This window comes from Bos indicus x Bos taurus, chromosome 5, assembly GCF_003369695.1.
Source record: "Bos indicus x Bos taurus breed Angus x Brahman F1 hybrid chromosome 5, Bos_hybrid_MaternalHap_v2.0, whole genome shotgun sequence".
Lineage (NCBI taxonomy): Eukaryota > Metazoa > Chordata > Mammalia > Artiodactyla > Bovidae > Bos > Bos indicus x Bos taurus.
In genome coordinates, this window is record NC_040080.1 from 10,861,224 (window position 1) to 10,878,263 (window position 17,040).

At 59.2% G+C, this 17,040-nt stretch overlaps 1 protein-coding gene across 13 annotated transcripts in view; it reads left to right on the forward strand.

Annotated features, from left to right (window-relative positions):
* Positions 1 to 17,040, forward strand: part of MICAL3 (microtubule associated monooxygenase, calponin and LIM domain containing 3) — a 143,591-nt gene that overhangs the window by 101,514 nt on the left and 25,037 nt on the right. For 6 of the 13 annotated variants that reach the window (XM_027540865.1, XM_027540863.1, XM_027540867.1 and 3 more), the window contains 4 exons: positions 9,889 to 10,084; positions 12,060 to 12,301; positions 15,272 to 15,409; positions 16,302 to 16,364. In XM_027540865.1, the coding sequence (XP_027396666.1) occupies positions 9,889 to 10,084; positions 12,060 to 12,301; positions 15,272 to 15,409; positions 16,302 to 16,364 (639 nt within the window). The remainder of the gene's footprint in view (positions 1 to 9,888; positions 10,085 to 12,059; positions 12,302 to 15,271; positions 15,410 to 16,301; positions 16,365 to 17,040) is intronic. The other 7 variants (XM_027540866.1, XM_027540869.1, XM_027540875.1 and 4 more) reach the window with 4 other exon arrangements.

Below are 17,040 nucleotides of genomic sequence, written 5' to 3' on the forward strand. Positions count from 1 at the left end.
GTGACTGGTCGGCTGTTGTGCATCTGCCCCCTTTAGTCTGGGGCGTTTCCCTCTTTTCCCTTGTGTTCGCCTCTTCCACCACAATTACTGCTGTTGCCAAAAATACAAACACAGCCCGTGAGTTAGAACCTAGTCCAACGTCCTCTGTCTCTGGCAGCCTGGCCTGCGGCTGCTACCTGCTTTAGCATCTTCATATGTGATGTGCTTTTGATGTAGAAACCCTCTTTTCTGTTCTCAGTCTGTAACTAGTTTGTCTCAAGCTTTTTACACTGGCTGCTGCAGGTTCGTGGGCCTGGCACAGGTTTCCTTACCCTGACCTCAGAGCACCTGCCCATAGGAAACATTTGGAGAACAGGTAGAGAAAGAAAGAAAACCCCAGATGGTACGTTTTCCCCTTGAATACAAGACCCTCAGTTGCGGGTTTTGAGGCCCTTTGTTCATCCAGAGGACTCCCCTTTACACCTCGTATGGTGGGGAACCAGAACTGAAGTGTACAGGTGGGGGTCATGGGGATCAGAAACGCTGTCCTTCCAGTCCCTGCGACAGACATGGGACGGGAGGAAGGCTTCGTTGTCTGTCATGTTACGGAAAGATGATCTTAACACACAAGGCTGTCTGGCTGGGCGCTGCCTGCCCCCATCCCTAGACAGGCCTGCGTGGCACTTGGGTTCTGTGGTGGGCCTGCCGAGTGAGCACTGGGAGACCAGGTGTTACTGCACCAGCCGGGACGGTTGCACGGCAGGACGCCTCTGACCCATCCTGGGTTCCTGCCATCAGGAGGGGGTTATTACCAGATCTCCCACTGCTTCCCAAGTCTGCTTCCATTTCTGGAAAACCTGTTAGTGAGGCAGAGACTTCTGCATCCAGCTTCCCTGCCCAGTCCCGAGAGTCGTAGCAAATGTGATGTATGCACGTTTACATATATACACACATGTGCTTATACTGCTCTAGCTTCGTGTGTATAAGTACACGTTTACATATTGTGCCCTGAGTAATAATCACAATCCTAGTGGAGCTGTTTCTAAAGCTTCTCTTTCCTTAGTTCTGGTTTACCTGGGGACCTAGCCTATCTTAGTGTTCCGGTCGGGGTTTGGAGGGAGCAGAGAAGCCAGGCTCCTGGTGGAGGTGGAGACTGCAGGGTGAGTGTCTCAGAAAGCAAGCAGAGCATACTTCCAGCACCAGAGACCAGGGGCACAGGGCTCTCTTTCAGGGGCCCTGAGGACCGCTTCGCTTCCAAGGCATGTCTGACTCCCTGGGCCTGTTACTGCAGCTTCCTGCTGTCTCTTGGTGTTTAGTGTGTCTGTAGACAGTGGAATCCTGTAGTCTCTCCTGACAGTGGCCTCAGCGTGGCCTTGAAGGCCTGACCAGTGAGTTAAGGGGTTCCACACCCCACTTTTCCTGAGCCGTTAAGCAGCAGTGGGTCTCCAGGCATGGTACGGAGGCCAGAGCTGTGTCAGGGATGCCCGCATTTCTACCTCCGGCCTGCCTTCTGTGAAGCTTCATGCTTGCCTTTAATCTGTGCTGTTGTGAGTTTTGGTGTGTTTCTTTGTGAGCTGTTTTTATTTAATTGTGTAACTTTGTTTTTTCCGTGAAACTTTGTTTTCTGTGAAACTAAGGTGTTGTGCTTCTAATTTTTTTTTTTAACAAATGTTACCGTTCTTATTTAAGAGAATAAATTCCAAACAATCTTCAGGTTTCTGAGTATTTCTTTTCCTCCTCTTTCTCCTGATTGGAGGGTGGGAAGGGCCCACTCAGGCAGGTCTCAGGAGTAGGCTTGACAACGCTGTGCCTCAGGATGCTCGCTCCGGGGCCAGGTCGGGGGAGAGTGTAGGTGTATTAAAAGGGCGTTTATACCTGAAGTAAAAGGTCCCTGTCAATGGAAAGGCCCCTGTTCTGGGGGTGGGGGAGCGTGGTGGAAGACGTTTGCTTGCTTCGTGGAGGAAGATGCCACCTGTGCCCCCCATCCAGTCAGCCTGCATGAAGGCCCTGGGGGGCAGGCAGGTGAGGAACAGAAACTCCCCCCGAGCCAGCGTCTGCTGGGGCCCCAGGCCGCTGTCCTCCTGACGAGCCGGTGCCAGGCCCAGGAGCACGTAGGCACCTCTCCTCTGCTGGAGGCTCTCAGGCGACAGGGGTGGTCCAGGTCTGTCCTCCCGACTCTGTTTCTTTCTGTGACGTGGACCCTGAGCCGGGGGACCGGTTCTGCCTGACCGCTGGAGCCTGGAGGGCTGAGCCTCCAAGACCCTGTCACATTTGCTGTGACCTTGGCGGTGCAGCCCGTGGAGCCGGGCTCAGCCAGTGTGGGTGCTGAATCGGGCCCCGAGAGGGCACCGCAGTGGGGCGAGGGGCACTGAGCACCCCGTCTGCACAGCTGTGCTCTAGGAGACGGGGTCTGGTACGAAGGGCCTCTCCCCTCCACCCTTGGGTGCCCGCACGGCTGCAGCACCTTGCTGGGTCCAGAATTCTTCTTGCTCTTTCTCAGAAATCAGTCAGTAGGGTCTGTCCTGGCCTCTGCAAAATACTGGGAGAGAAAGAGTGGGTGAAGACCCTGGAGAATTCCCTTTGGGTCTCAGTTTCTTCCCGAAACTTCTTGAAACCCAGCCTCCCCTGACCGGTCCATTCTCCGGGAGGGCTCTTGTGTGCAGACGGGGGGACACGGGACAGACCCTGGGTTTCATCCTGCCCTTGAGGGACACACTGGAGACAAGCCCGCACACAGCCTTTCTGGGGTGTAGTGACTTGCACAGGGCTTTGGGAAAACTCGTGCCTAGACCCTAGGCCCTTTCGTAGAGCTCTGCAACTTCCCCGAGACTCCCGAACCAGGGCTCACCTTGCACCTCAAGGTCCAGCCCTGCACCCAGTGAGTGCGGGCCTGGAGACCATCCCAAGGACCTGCAGGGATGAAGGCGTGGCACTGGGTCGTGCCTCCTGCTCCACAGGTCCCCTGGGGGCAAGGCTCTGCTCCAACCCCGAAGGCGTGGCACTCGGCCGTGCCTCCTGCTCCACAGGTCCTCTGGGGTAAGGGTGCGGGCAAGGCTTTGCTCCAAAAAAGACAGTGACTGAGAGGGCAAGTCTCCCCCTCTCCCACCCACCCACCCCCTAACGCAAGCCGAACAAACTTGATCTCGCCCTTGATGATGTCCACAGGTGAGGTCAGAGTGCCCCCATCACTCACAGACACCTGTTGTTGGTGCAGAGGGCAGTTTGGGGATGCCTTCCGGGGCTGCTGGGCTGTGCAGGTGATGAGCAGGATCTCTGTTATCTCTCGCGTGTCCACCTCTCTCTCTGTCCTCGCCAGCTCACTGTGGACTGTACATTGACTGCACGAGCCTGTCCCTGGTGTGTGCCTTGCGTTGCTCTTCTATGCTTGTGTAAGGTGTCAGGGTTATTTCCACCGTGCCACTGCTGTTTCACACTGTCCTCGCCTGGAACTCTGGCTCTTTGGTAGTTGTTTTGTGTTAAGGGGCCCCGGTCTCCAGAAGAGCTCAGGCCCTCCGCTCAGGGACCTGCTTCTCTTGAGTTCCTGCACCTGGGGTCCCGGTGTGCCTGAGCCTCCATCACAGCCAACTCCCTGAGAAAACTTGGCCCCACCAGGGGCCCTGTAGACCCAGGCTGCCAGGCGAGGCCTGGAGCGCCGGGAGGACCTGGGCCTCAGACACGTGACAGCATCGGGGCTGTTTCCATGCAGAGGCCCAGATAAGCGTGTGTCATTCAGCTCTCGTGTTCTTCCACGGTGGTGAACCCGCACATCCTTGGAGGTGAGTTCCCGAGAGGGCGACCCTCCTGGGATTAGGTGGCTTCTCCTGTAAGTGTGAGTAGGGGGACCTGAGGGCAAAGAGCCTGAGACCCCGAAGGGGAGCAGTACAGCTGAGGTGGTCCCAGCACGGCTACAGCAGCCTGTTTACTCTTGTGTCCCTGTTTTCTAGAACCGAGTCAGGATCTAGAAGAATCTCCAGGTAGGAGAGACCCGTTGTGAAATTTCCCTCCCAGCATTTGCCATCAACAGACTTCTCTGGGTCAGTAGATTCTTCCTTTAAAAGAGAAGGTTTTACCCTTGGTTCGGTCTCCCATGGGTCACTCTGCACCAGCTCCCTGCCTGTCTTCAGTGAGGCAGAGCTTTCTTGGGGGCCTCAGTACTGCTGGAGGCCCAGCCCCAGGGGGAGCGGGTGCAGGTGTGGGCAGCCGGCCCCAGCGTAGGCTGGAGCCCTGGAGCCGCAGGGCTCGGTGGCTGCCGCGAGCTGATGGCTGTGCTCCCTGCGGCTGCAGACACCATGCCAAGGGCTGTGATGTTTACAGCCAGGATGGCCCACGTCTGCCCTGGAGTCCCCGTCAGATAAAAACAGAGTGAAGCTTGGCGCGTCAGGCTTCCCCAGTGACTGTACCGGTCAACCTGCTGTTGGAGTTGGTGTCACAGAAACTCAGAGCACAGTTCAGGAGGACTTGTAATGTTGATGCAGCAGGCACGCAGCACTTCCGTGTGCCAGGCGCTGTCCAGACGCAGCACTCCCCTGTTGCTGTGAGGAAGGCAGCATTTTGCAGACTGGATCGAGGCCACGTAACCGACCCGGGCAGAGCCGGTGGAGTCTGCACCCAGGACACAGTGCCACCTCGGCACTGCCTGGCCTCCAGCCTCAGCTCGTCTGCTGGGGAGAAGGAAGAGCTGCGTGTCGGCTCCGCAGAGATGACTCGTTAAAAGACATTCCTGAGCGCCCTCTGTCATCCGTGAGCGTGTGTTTGGATATTCCCAGGAAATACATGTTTAGCTTTTTAGCAGTGACCCCCACCCCCTGGCTGGGGATGTGCCTTTGCAAAGAGAGTGGATTCGAGAGCCAAGGGTATTCATCCCGGGCGTGTGCAGGGGGTGGCCAGAAGAGACTAGGCAGGAGAGCAGTGGCGTTGAGCCAGCTCCTGTTTTCTCCGTATCAGCTCTCTTTGATGAATTCTAATGAAACCAAGCCTGAAGTCGTGTCAGTGAGAATAGACCCGGACAGCCTCTCCCCGTGGCCCTCCGTGGAGACTCTCCTGCCTGTCAGTCCCAAAGAGACGGGCTTGTGTTCAGGGGGATGATCAATGCTGCTCCCTGAGCCCCGGTTTCTTCTCAAGGGTGGTGGAGCTGATATACCGCTTTACAGTTCTCAGCAGTGGCCCGGCCTGGCCCTGGGTGGGGTTGGCTGAAGGAGAGGGAGAGACGGGGTCTGCCTGATTCTGTACTGACAGTTGGAGCAGAATCATCAGGACAGGAAACACTGACCTCCTTACCTGTCTTGAGTTTGGGCCCCTCCGGACTCCACTCACATCAAATGACCCTGAAACCCGGCTGAGCAGGGAGCGTGCATCATTGCCATCTGGGCTTTGCCGTGTCGGGTCAGCTCAGGTTGGCACACGAGCACTCAGAGGCCCGAGCATATTGGGCCCAGCTGCAGGCAGGCGTGCTGCGACGGGCCTTGCAAGCCCGCAGAGGATGTTTTGGGAAATGGAAAAATGAAGAGAGCTGGGCACACAGTAAATGAAGCATTGTTTTTCCACATCGTGTCTCCAAGTCTGGTTTTCTCCCTGGGCTAGGGAGCGGACCTCCTGATGTACCTGTGGGCTTCTGTTCCCCAGGCCCCATGCTGGAGGGCCAGGCGGGTCTGTGGGCAGCCCTTGTGTAGACGGTAGGGATGGACAGTTCCTGTGAGCCGGGCCATACCGGAGGACTGGGAAGGGTGGGGTGCTGTGCCCAGCGCGTGGGCTTGTGCGCCTGGTGTGGCCCTTCCCAGGGGTGGGAGGGCTCCACGCACTGCCCTCTGGGGTCAGGATGCCTCACCTGAGCAGCAGAGGGGAATGTCTGAGCTCACCGCTCCGTCCTAACGACCTTGCCTGTCGGGCTGTGGTCCAGCGTCTGGTCGGCGGCTGGCCCCTCGAGCACGAGGTTGGAGACAGTCCCTTGTGACTTCCAGGCAGCGCTCCGGGCTCGGTGCTGTTGATGTTTGGGTAGATACTTGTGTGCTGCGTGTTGTCGGCTGTTTGTAGAATCCATGGATGTCAGGACCCCTTCCCAGGTTGTGATGTTGCCAGATGACCCCAAAAGAGAAGGTCATCTGGTTGACAACCACCGTTGTAGCCTAGAGTCAGAAGTGAGCACAGGGTGCATGCGTGAAATCAGCTTCCACAAGGTCGTTCCCTGTGGGAGACCAGGCGGAGGGCGTGTGAGAACCAAGGCAGTGACGCAGGGTCTCCACCCGGGCAGGCTGTCAGCCCACCACCCCGTGTGCGAGCAGGCGCTGCAGACACTGTCAGATGTTGAGGACACCTTCTGGAACAGAGGTCCAGAGGTCTTTCATGACCCGCAGTGGACCGCCCTGCACCCTGGAACACGGTCATCAAAGAACAGAGCCGGGCTAGGGAACACGTGCAGAGAAGACACTGACTTGGGCTCCAGCCCTGCGGCCTGTCACCCTACCGTCTCTGGCCGATGGTCTCTCTGAGGTTCAGCTTTTCCATCTAATGAAGTTAGAAAACGTGGACAAAAGGTTCCCTGCTCCCCTTACCTCACAAGGCTGTTGTCAGGAACAAATAAGCTAGAACACGTGGAAGCTGGTTGATCTGACAGGATTTGGGGACAATCAGCCATGATTGTTGGCAGGGCTTCCAGAAAATGCTGGGGTCATCAGAGTAAGCGTGAGTTCAGGTTGTTTCTGCTGACTGGGCGATGCATCCTGCAGGGCGAGGACCGCACGGCGCACTGGGCTGTGTTCCCAGACGGCAGAGGTTTGGAGCAACAGAACAGTGAGAAGGGCCTGCTTGTCTGGGCCTGGGAGCTGGCTGGCATAGCACGTTAAGTCCCTGCAGGGCTTGGCTAAATTTGGCCTTGCTTTTTTCTCAGCCTGCATGGATAGGCTGTGAGGTCACCTGCTGACTCTGTGACCACCAGAGGCTCTTCACTATAGCAACGAAAGGAAAGCAGTCACAGATGGAGTTTAGTGAAGCTGAATTTCAGCACCCACGTGAGAGTCAGAGGAACAGCAGAGTCACAGCTTCTCAGGAATGGGGCTTGGGCTGCACTCACGGGGACTGGGGGTGGTCTGGCTCCACCCACAGCCTGTGCCCCAGGGCCTTCTGTGCCGCCTCCCAGCCCCTGCAGGATGGAGTCCGCACTGGACGGTGCCTCGTGGTGCCCAGCTGGCCGCTGGGAAGGGCTTTGTGCTCGCTCCCGTCAGCCTCACAGGGCCCCTGACCAGTCTCCAGGCCGGTCGGCAGACGAGAGCCCGTGTTTCCGATGGTGGCGGTGGGTCTGCTGCTGGAACTTGGCTCATTTCCAGAAACAAATCTTGGGCTACCTGGGGGGAGGGAGATGTTGTCTTCAACAGGAACTTGCTGCAGAGCAGAGGGCCTTTTGTGGAAGGTGGGGGTGGGGGTGGGCAGGTTTGTCCCTGTGATGGCTGGATTACGGGCAGTTTCTTAAAAAATGTGCCCAGGGGAACAGACGACTGGAAGTGCTCCGCATCAGAGGGTGCTCTCCTCCCCAAGTCCCCATCCCCGTTTGAGGTGTTCTCAGGGGGAAGTTGGCGTGATAAAGATGCACTTGAGCCCTAGGGGCCTGCAGAGGGTGCCCAAGGCAGGGGGAGGAGAGAGGCCTGGGCTGGGCTGACCTGTGGGGCCATCCTTCTCTTTACCTGCTGCGTATGTGATTAGCTGCACGAGTGGCTTGGTGGACAGATCGCTTCCCTTGGAGAGATTGCTTCCCTTGGACAGATCACAGGGGCTTTCCTGTTTTGTGGGTGGCCCCTGTGACACCCGCGTGTGCACAGGTGTGTGGAGGTGGGTGGCCAGGTGGGGAGGCAAGAGTTTCAGCTAGAGCTCGGCTGTCAGGGACTAAAGAGCACCAGGCAGCCCCAGTGTGCTCATCAGAGCTGCAGCTTCCCACAGGCTGATGCAGCAGGTGGTTGGGCCAGGCCAGGGTTCACCTGTGAGGTGTTCCAGCACAGGAAAGACGTGTTAGCTAGAGAGCTACACGGAGCCCTGGGACGGTCTTTTAGTGGACACCAGGGTATGTGCCTTAGAGAGAGTGACATGTGCCAGGATTCCCACGTGCCTGAAAAGCACCCATGGGAGATGCTGCAATAATAGCAGCAAAAGGAATTTAACTAGAAAACTAACATGAAAGCAAAAGTTCCCTGGGATCCTGCAGCCAGGGCGCATAGGGCAGGCTGTCCCCTCCCACCGGGTGGGTCTCCTGGGACCACTCTGATTCATCCCTGTCGAGTTTCCCCTGCTCGGTCCCTCTGTTGCTGCTCACTCCTGGCAATTCAGTGTCTCCCCCTTGCAGCCACACATTCTTTTCTCTGTGCCTCACGTAAGCATACGGTCACCCCGGATGGACAGGTAGACAGTTGGTCTGTGAGGAGCGGTTATCAGTCCTGTCCTTCAATCTTTCCTCAAGTTCTGAGCTTCTCTGGAAGACCACCTGTCCCCCGAGACTGGCAGTGTGCCTTCACCAGCCAAACCCAGTGTCATTCTGTAGAGCCTGGGGTGTCACAGAAGCTGGGCGCCTGCCTTGGCAGGGTGCGAGCCCCATGGCCTGCCTGCCTCCACCCGGGGTCCCTTTGCTGTGCTCTCCCTTGGCTTTCTCTGTGCAGTAACTGCTATTTGCAGTCCAGGGCAAATGGATACAGGAGACCCGTACAACTCGGCAGTGAAAAGATTGCTGGACCTCAAGACGTATCCCCTAGCTCCTGTGTGGAGTGCTGCCATGTGCATGGCGAACGTAGTAGAGGAGGGCAGTGTACGCGGGCACGGGGACGGCCCCTGTGCGCGTGCACGCGCGTGTATGTGTGTGTGAATATAATCCCCTTCACATGCACAGTAACCCTGGGCACGGGGCTGTCCTCATTGAGGATCAGGAAATGCACTCCCTGTGTCGTGTGATTTTCCTAAGATCTTTCAGCCAGTCGCTGGCGGGGTCCAGTTCTCGGTGGGTCTGTGTGACTGCATCCACACGCAGCGTCTTGTCACAGTGGGCACAGGCGAGAGTGGTCGGGGGCCTCTTTTGCCCGAGCGTGGGGTCACAAGGTGTGTCAGGGCGTGTGAGGACGGGGGGTGGGGTGGAGGGGGCGTGGCGGCGACTTCGGACGTCTGAGCCCTTCAGAGTCCACGTGCCCAGCGCAGTCCTCAGAGCTCTTCACAAAGGAATGCTACAATCTAGAAAGCACTGCCGTGGGCCTCCCAGAGCAGCAGCCGACCCAGGCAAGGTCATTAGTGATCTTCAGACCGTGGACGCAGGGGTGCTGGGAACAGGCAGTCCAGGGTGTCCACACATAACTGCACAAATCTGCTTATTAATTCCAAAGGGGAAAGGTCCCTCTACAACACAGAGCTGACAAGCACCAGCTCAAGCAAGCTGTCTAGCTGGCATCACCAGGAATGAGGGGGCCTGACTGTTCTGTGTGGGTGCAGTCGCCCATGCAGGGGGGCCCCACGGAACAAAGAGCCTTTACCATGAATCTCAACATGAGACAGACAAATGCGCGGTCACACCGCAGCACAGCTTCCCTGGACCCCCCATAGACCAGCCAGATGCAGCGCTCGAACCTCAGCGGGATCCTGGACCGAGGGGTGGGGGCAGTGGGACGACTCTCCCCTCAACAGGCTGCTTTCCCTAAGGTCTGGCCTGGCCTCTCCCCGCAGCCAGTGTCCACTGCTCCCCAGGCTTTCCTGCAGGGAAGATGGGGGCTCTTCTGCACATCCCCATGCACACCAGCCTCCTCTGGGCTCTGCGGGCCCCAGCCTTGGTGACCAGTGTGGTGTCCGGCTCCCCAGCTTCGCAGAACAGCTGCCCCTCCTTCCAGGGGAAGGCTCCTTCTGTCGTCCCCATCGCTGACCCTAGCACTTTGCTTCTTGCTTGTCGTGCAGGCCCAAGCGTGAATGGCCTGGAAGAGCCGAGCGTCGCCAAGAGACTGCGGGGCACCCCAGAGAGGATTGAGCTGGAGAACTACCGGCTGTCGGTGCAGCAGGCGGAGGGGCTGGAGGAGGTGCCCGAGGAGACACAGGCCGAGCACAACCTGAGCAGCGTGCTGGACACGGGCACAGAGGAAGACGCGGCCAGCAGGTCAGCCTCTGGGGACCGCTGCCTGCGGGGGGCGCTGCGGAGCCCTGGGTCTGCGTGCTGGCTGTGACCCTTGACAAGCAGGTCGTGTGGCCTCCCTGTCTCCTTGTCTGATGTGCTGTGAGGAGCCTGGCCAGACTTGAAGGGCTACTCCAAGGGCCCATGGACCGTGAGGCCTGGGAGGAACTGTCTGTCTCCCCTCTGGCCTTCACAGAGGCAGGGGATGGGCTTGCCTGCTTCTCGTCTCTGGAAGCACGTGGCGAGACCACTCAGAAAGGGACTGAGAGCCTGTAGCTTGTGGCGAAAGGTGAGGCTTGACCTTTCTGCCCAGTTTTTTATGCCGTGTGCGTCCCTTGCTCTTCTTCACGGTCCTTGAGCTGCTGCAGCTTTGAGTAGAACCTCATCATGCTGGCCACCCTCGTGACATGGCCCAGGGATGTGCTGCCCTGAGCTCCCCCCGACCCCTACAGAGAACTGCAGCCCACGACTGGGGTCCCAGAGCGCTCGGCTCGAAGGAAGGGCAGCCTGGCCTCCGCTCTCCCACCTGAAGTTGTATAAATTGACCTGAGGTTGGGGATGAGCACAGGGGGCATTCTTACCCTGATTTCCTGTTTTGGAAGATGTTAAATGACAAGCACGGGGTTGCTCAGTGTTGTTAGTTAATAAGAAAGTAAACAAATGAAGTCACGGTGATGAGGCAGAAACCGTAGCTCAGTCAACACTGAAAGCTAATCAGACTCCAGAGGGCACGCGTTCTGTGGTCCACAGTCTTAGTTGTCTGTTGTTAACTGCCTCGCACCGACCCTCACCCACTTCAGTTATCGCCACCCTGTCTAGTCCTGGTGTTTGTGTCTCGTCTCCCTCGAGACTTAGGATCTTTTCTGTGGCAGTTTAGTGTTAGTGCCCTAGGAAGGGCATTGTGAGCAGAAGACACTTGGTTAGTTTTAGTGGCACGAATGAATGAACGCATGAATGGAGGAGGATTCACCTGATTGAGCTGAGCAGTGGGGACCTGCTTTTTTCTCCCTGATCTACTAACTAAACTTCAGTAGGTGCTCAGAAGCATTTGCTGAATGACAGAATGGCTGTAAATGGGTAAAACAAGCTAGTGGATGGCTGGAGGACCCACGAGTAGCACAGGCGTGGTGAAGTCAAGTACATCTCCCACTCCACAGCTCACCCGACAACCAAGTGTTCACACCCCCTTCCTAGCGTGGACAGGGCTGTCGTGGCAGAGCCATTTGCCCCGTGAGGGCTTAGGGGAACACAGCCCAGGAGACCACCCTCGCTTCTGACCCAGCGGAAGTGACAGCCTTCCCCCATCACCCTTGGGTGGGGTGTAATTTTCTATAAAGACGATGATACAGAACCCTCTGAGGGGCTGTGCTCACAGCTGTGCTCAGGCAGAGCCACTCTCCTGGTGCTGACATGCGGCGATACCCTCAGAGCCTCCGGGTTCACGTTCCCTCTCGGGGGTAGTTGTGGTTGAGCCCAGGCTCCAGGTCAGCTGACGCTGTGTGACTCAAAGCCTTTGCCCCAAACTGCATTCTAGACTCTCCACCCTGACTGGAGGCCGCAGGAAGTCAGACTTCCCCCGTCAGGCGGGGCACTGAGGGCTTAGGGTCTCCCTCCCAGACACAGGCAGCTGGGCTGGGCCCTCGGAGTGAGGTGGGGCACGCTTATCCCTGGGAGCGGGCACCCGGGCCCGGCCCTCGGAGCGAGGTGGGGCGTGCTTATCCCTGGGAGCGGGCGCCTGGGCCCTCGAGCAGTGACTGTCTCTTGCAGGGCGGGGAGGCTTGCACAGGCAGCCCGAGCGCCCTTCTTGCCCTCTGCTTCCCCTTCTGTCCCCCGTGCGCTGGCCCCTGAGGCATCCTCTGTCCCATCCTGCCCTGCAGTGGGCGGCTGCCTTTCCGGCTCCTCTGCCTGTGCCCCTGGCCTCCAGACGTCTCCTCACTGGATTCTCTGGTCGTTCCCACAGCAGTTCGGAGTCGGAGATGGAGGAAGAGGAGCCTCCGCTGCCCACCTCGGACCTGGGCGGCGTACCCTGGAAGGAGGCTGTGAGGATCCATGCGCTCCTGAGAGGGAAGAGTGAAGAGGAGCTGGAGGCCTCCAGGAGCTTCGGGGCCGGGGAGGAGGAGGAGGAAGACGAGGAGGACGAGGAGGAGGAGGAGGAGGAAGACGAGGAGGACGAGGAGGAGGACGAGGACGAGTCTAGTGAAGGTCAGTGGATGCCCTCTCCTCCTGACCCTGACGTCAGACCACAGTGTGGGGGTGGGTTTCTGTGGCCGGGGACCCATGACGGATGCCTCTCTCACAGGCCTTGGGGGACCCATGACGGGCCGTCAGGTAAAGCTGGACATGGAGGTGGGCAAGAGCATCCTGAAGCTCAGGTCACTGGTCTTCCTTTCCTCTTCCAGCCGAGGGAACTTAGCTTTCTGGGGTTCCCTGGTCCTGGGTGTCGGGGGCTTCAGAGCATCGAGGAGAGGGCCCCCAGGCAGGCTCACTCATGGAGTGTGGGGACGTTCTGGGAGTCGTGTCCTGGCGGGTCGGTCGGGCTGGCTCTGAGATGCCTCGTGGGGCACTCGAGGTATTGGTCCCGTCCCGTCAGCTGTGTGTGTGAGCCCGAGTGGTGACAAGGAGCTCAGAGGACCGTTCCCCCATGCCGGCTTGCCCTGGGTCTGGAGTGGTGAGCAGGGGCCAGGCAGGCAGAGACCAGAGCCCCTGGGGACTCGTGTCTGTTAGGGTTGTGCTCTCTCTCCAGGCATGTGGACAAGGCACGAGGGTGTGACTCCTTGGCCTGGAGCCTGGCCCCCAGGGCTGGCCCTCTATGGCTCTGGGACCTCTGCCCCGCGCGGAGGTCCCTGTGCTCGGCGGCCAGTCCCAGCCCGGGGACTGCAACTCAGTGAGGGCCGGGCTCTGGCCAGGCACAGTGCGAGTTACTGGGGGTCCTTGGAGCGCTGTGTGTCCCCTAGCCGGCGACCCATGATAGATGAGGCAGGGCTTCCGTGGGCATGTGGGCACCCCTTGGGCCCAGGTCCTCCTGCAGGCCTCCCTCCCTCCCACCCGGAGGCCAGGGCGGGGCTCCAGGGTGTCCTTTGGGGCCTGAACACCCGTCATGTGAGAAGTTGGGGGAAGCAGCGTCCGGGGTTCCTTCAGCTGCCGGCCTGCCTGCAGAGCTGATGGCCTGGGGTCAGTCCAACGGGACTGCGAGGGCACAGCCTCCCTGGAAGGTCCCTTGGTGGCTTGTAGCCCAGACACAGATGAGGGTCAGGGTGCGTCCCCTCTTCCCTCCCGAGACCTGACTTCCTGGATGTGGAAGTAGGGCTGGGCTTTAGCTGGAGGAACCGGGGGTGACGCTTCTCTCTATCCTCCTCCTGTCTGCCCCCATGGTGCTCCCGCAGAAGGAGAGTACTGGCCCTGGGACAAAGAATGCTTGCAAGGCCAGCTCCTACAGGGGGATGAGGACCTGAGTGCAGGTGAAGGTGCTCCTGCTGCCTCCGCCCTGCCCCCAGGAGCAGGTCCCACGTGAGAAGGGGGCTTTCCTAGAGTGCAGTGGTAGGAGAGGCAGCTGCCCCAGGCCCGCCCTACTGACCCCTCTTGCCCCTTGTACACCTGCTGCCTGTCCTCCATCCAGTTAAGACTCTGCTCCTGCTTTGATGTGAGCCACTCACCTCACATCACAGAGTGCCAGAACCCCTCCCCATGCCCAGGCAGTGTGTCTCCAGGCCCCCCTGCTTGGTGGGACCCGGGCAGCTCCAGGGAGAAGCCTTACTGTCTCTCTCTGCTTGCCTGGAAGCTGGAGGAGGGGCCTGCATCTCCTCTTGGACTTGTCCTGGTCTGGAGATGCAGCCCATCCAGCTCCGCCAGGGACCCTCAACCCCTGAGAAAGCCCTTAGCAGCCAGCAGCTCCCAGGAGAGACCATGCCAGCCCGGCCCAGCGCCCCTGCCCACATCTGGTGGCCTTGTTGGTGGCCTCTGCCCCAAGCACTCTTCCTGTTGCTTGAAAGTTAGGAGGTTGTGGTTCTTGTGGTGAAGCCAGATTGCCCTGGTAGACTGCGGAGAGGCCTTCAGATCAGATGCTGCTGAAAAGCCACCCTCCCTCTTGTGGTCCCTCTCCCCAGCGTTGCTGGCTGTCCCCTGTTTTGACCCCAGCGTATGGTGTGGTCCTAGTACTGACAATGCAGAGCCCGCAGGGTGGGCATGCATGCGTGTCCCTTGGACGCCAGCAGCAGGGTTCTCACCTGGCTGAGGAGCTGGGTCTGGTGTCCAGGGGGGACCAGTGGGCCCCTAGAGGAGAATCAAGGGAAGGGGCTTTGACTGCAGAAAAGGCACAGAGGGATTGGACTCTTGCTCCTGTGAGCCCCTGAGCTGTGGTGGTCTGCGGGACGAGCCCCGCCTGCCTTCTCCCTGGCTGCAGCCCCTCTGAGCCCACCCCTGCCGCAGCCCAGCGTAGAAGGGGCAGAAGGCGACTGAGAGCCCCGCGGAGTCATGTTGCGCCTGTGTGAGCCGCTGGTCCCTGCAGGACGGCCCGGCCGTCCACATCTCTGTCCACGCGGCAAGTGGCAGTGGGCATGGGCTTGGTGGCCTTGGAGCCACATGTGTGAGAGGCTGGCCTTGCAAAGGCCAGTCGTGACCTGCGCTTGGGTCCCTTAGAGGCAGTTGAGGTGGTAAGAGCGGCAGAGAGGAAGGGGCTCTGCACTGGACAGGGAGTAACACTCTTCATGGACGACAGTTAGGCTCCAAGGGGTGGGGTCTCAGTGAACGAGTAAGAGTCAGGGGTGTGTGTGTGTGTGTGTGCGCGTGTGCATGTGCGTGCACTGTGGCTCCAAGGGACAGAGTCACACTGAACGAGAAGTCGGGTATGTGTGCGTGTGTGTGTGCACTGAGGCTGCAAGGGGCGGGATCTCACTAAACCAGGGGCGGGTGACACTGACAGGTAGGAGGTGTGTGTGTGTGTGTGTGTGTGTGTGTGTGTGTGTGTGTGCGCGCGCGCACTGGTTCTGATTTTGCCTGCCTCTGCTTCACACTGATCCTGGCAAATATGGTGACTTTTCCTCTGTTTCCTGTCCTGTGGTGTCTGCTCCCTCCATCCCTGGACTGTTGACATTCCCCTGGCTTCCTTCCTTCCTTCCTCCCTCCTGTCCTCTCTCCCTCCCTCGCCTTCTCCTCCCCTGGAACCTGGTCTCCTAGTCGGGAGCCCAAGGAGGCTGCAGCAGCTGCTGAACCCGGCCGACCCCCTGGAGATCCAGGCCGACGTGCACTGGACGCATATCCGTGAGAGCCAGGAGGAGCGAGCGGCACTGGCGCCCAAGTCCCCCCTTCCCGGAGGTAACTGCTCGGGGTGCAGGGCCCCGGGCACCTCCACCCGCTTTCCCTCGGGCTGCAGAGCACTCTCCTGTAGGGCAGGGCTGCCCGGCTCCACGCAAGTAAGAGCCAGCGAGGCGTGTCTGCTTCCTGGGCTCTCGTCAGTGGGGGGAGAGGGGGTTCTCCTCTGACTGGAAACAGTGGGGTGAACTTGACCTTGGAAGAACTGAGAATCTGCCGCCTTTGCCCTGTGTCACTAGGTAGGGCTCCTCTTTGTCCACTTGCGGGAACGTCCTCGCTCTTCTTCATGCTGTGTGTCTGGGTGTGAGTGTGCGTGGACAGAATGGGGTCAAGGGACCATATCTCGGAATAAAATGAAGTCTTAAGAAGACATTTGTGTCAGGGGGGCCTCTGAAGCAGCGTCATTTCCAGCTCTGGGTTTTAGGGGAGGCGCTCTGCATCCCACAAGAGGATGACGATGACCCTTGTTCTGGCTTCTTTTAAGGAACAAAAGGAAACCCTAGAGAGCGCTGGGGGCATCCTTCTCCATGCCCAGCCTCGGCGTGCCCACCTCGTGTCTTCCCCTCTGTCTCTTGCCCTTTTGTTTCCGTCTTTGCATTCAGTGCCCACAGGGACCAATGTCTTTAACCATTTTTGCAGCCACGTAAACACCCAGGAGCTCTTTGAGAGCCGAGAGAGAGCCTGCTGCCTGGGGATGCCACTTGGACTCAAGCTGCGTCATCCCCCAACCCCCAACCCCTGTTCTCTCCTCGCCCAGCACACGGGGCACCGCGGGCCTTGAGCTGTTAGCGTCGTCTGTCTCTCCTTCATTGTAGACTCCAGGAGGAGCTCACTGTCCTCACCAGGAACACTTACTCCCGTGTAACTGTGTATTTGTTGTCTGTTTTAAATTCAGTGCCCGGCCTCCCCTCCGTCCGCCGCGCAGCAGTTCAGGCCTGGCTGGAGTCGGTCTCCGGAGGTAGTCTGGTGATGTTTGTTCTCTGCCCACTCACCGTAACCCTCTCTCGGCAGCCCTGCTGGTACCTTAACACGGGACTCCAGTCCTGCCGCTGGTGCATGCGCGGCAGAGGGTGGGGGCACATGCATGCCTCACTCAGGCCGCCCGCCCTTGCATGGACCAGACACACACCCCACGCCCTCCTGGGAAGACCCAAGGGGAGAGAGCAGGAGTGCAGGCGGCAGGGAAGACAGACACCAGTGTTAGTAGAGATCGGCGAAGGCTGAAGCCGAAGGACCGTGTGTAGCACTCAGGTTTCACGTCTGTGAAAGTGAGGGCTGGGCGGAGGCTGGAGGAAGCACGAACAGGAGCATCGTGGCAGGAGGCAGTCAGTACTGGTCGGGGGATTCAGCTGGAGGCGCGGGACAGGCCGGGTCTGCAGGCTGAGGTGCGGGGCTCTCTGAGCACTTGGGCCACAAGGGAGCCACAAGGCTTCACTTGTCCTCAGTGAACTGCTCTGGGGGCGTTTCTCAGCCAGGGGCTCTGGTATCCAGGAAGGTCATGGCACTCCATCGTCTGAAGGTCCTGGCCTCAGCTGTGAAGTGCAGAAGGACCAGGGCACCGCTGTTGGGTGGGCAGGACAGGAGCTCTAGCCTGCCCCACCAGCCTCTCTCACCAGCCGCCCGGTGTCCTCAGC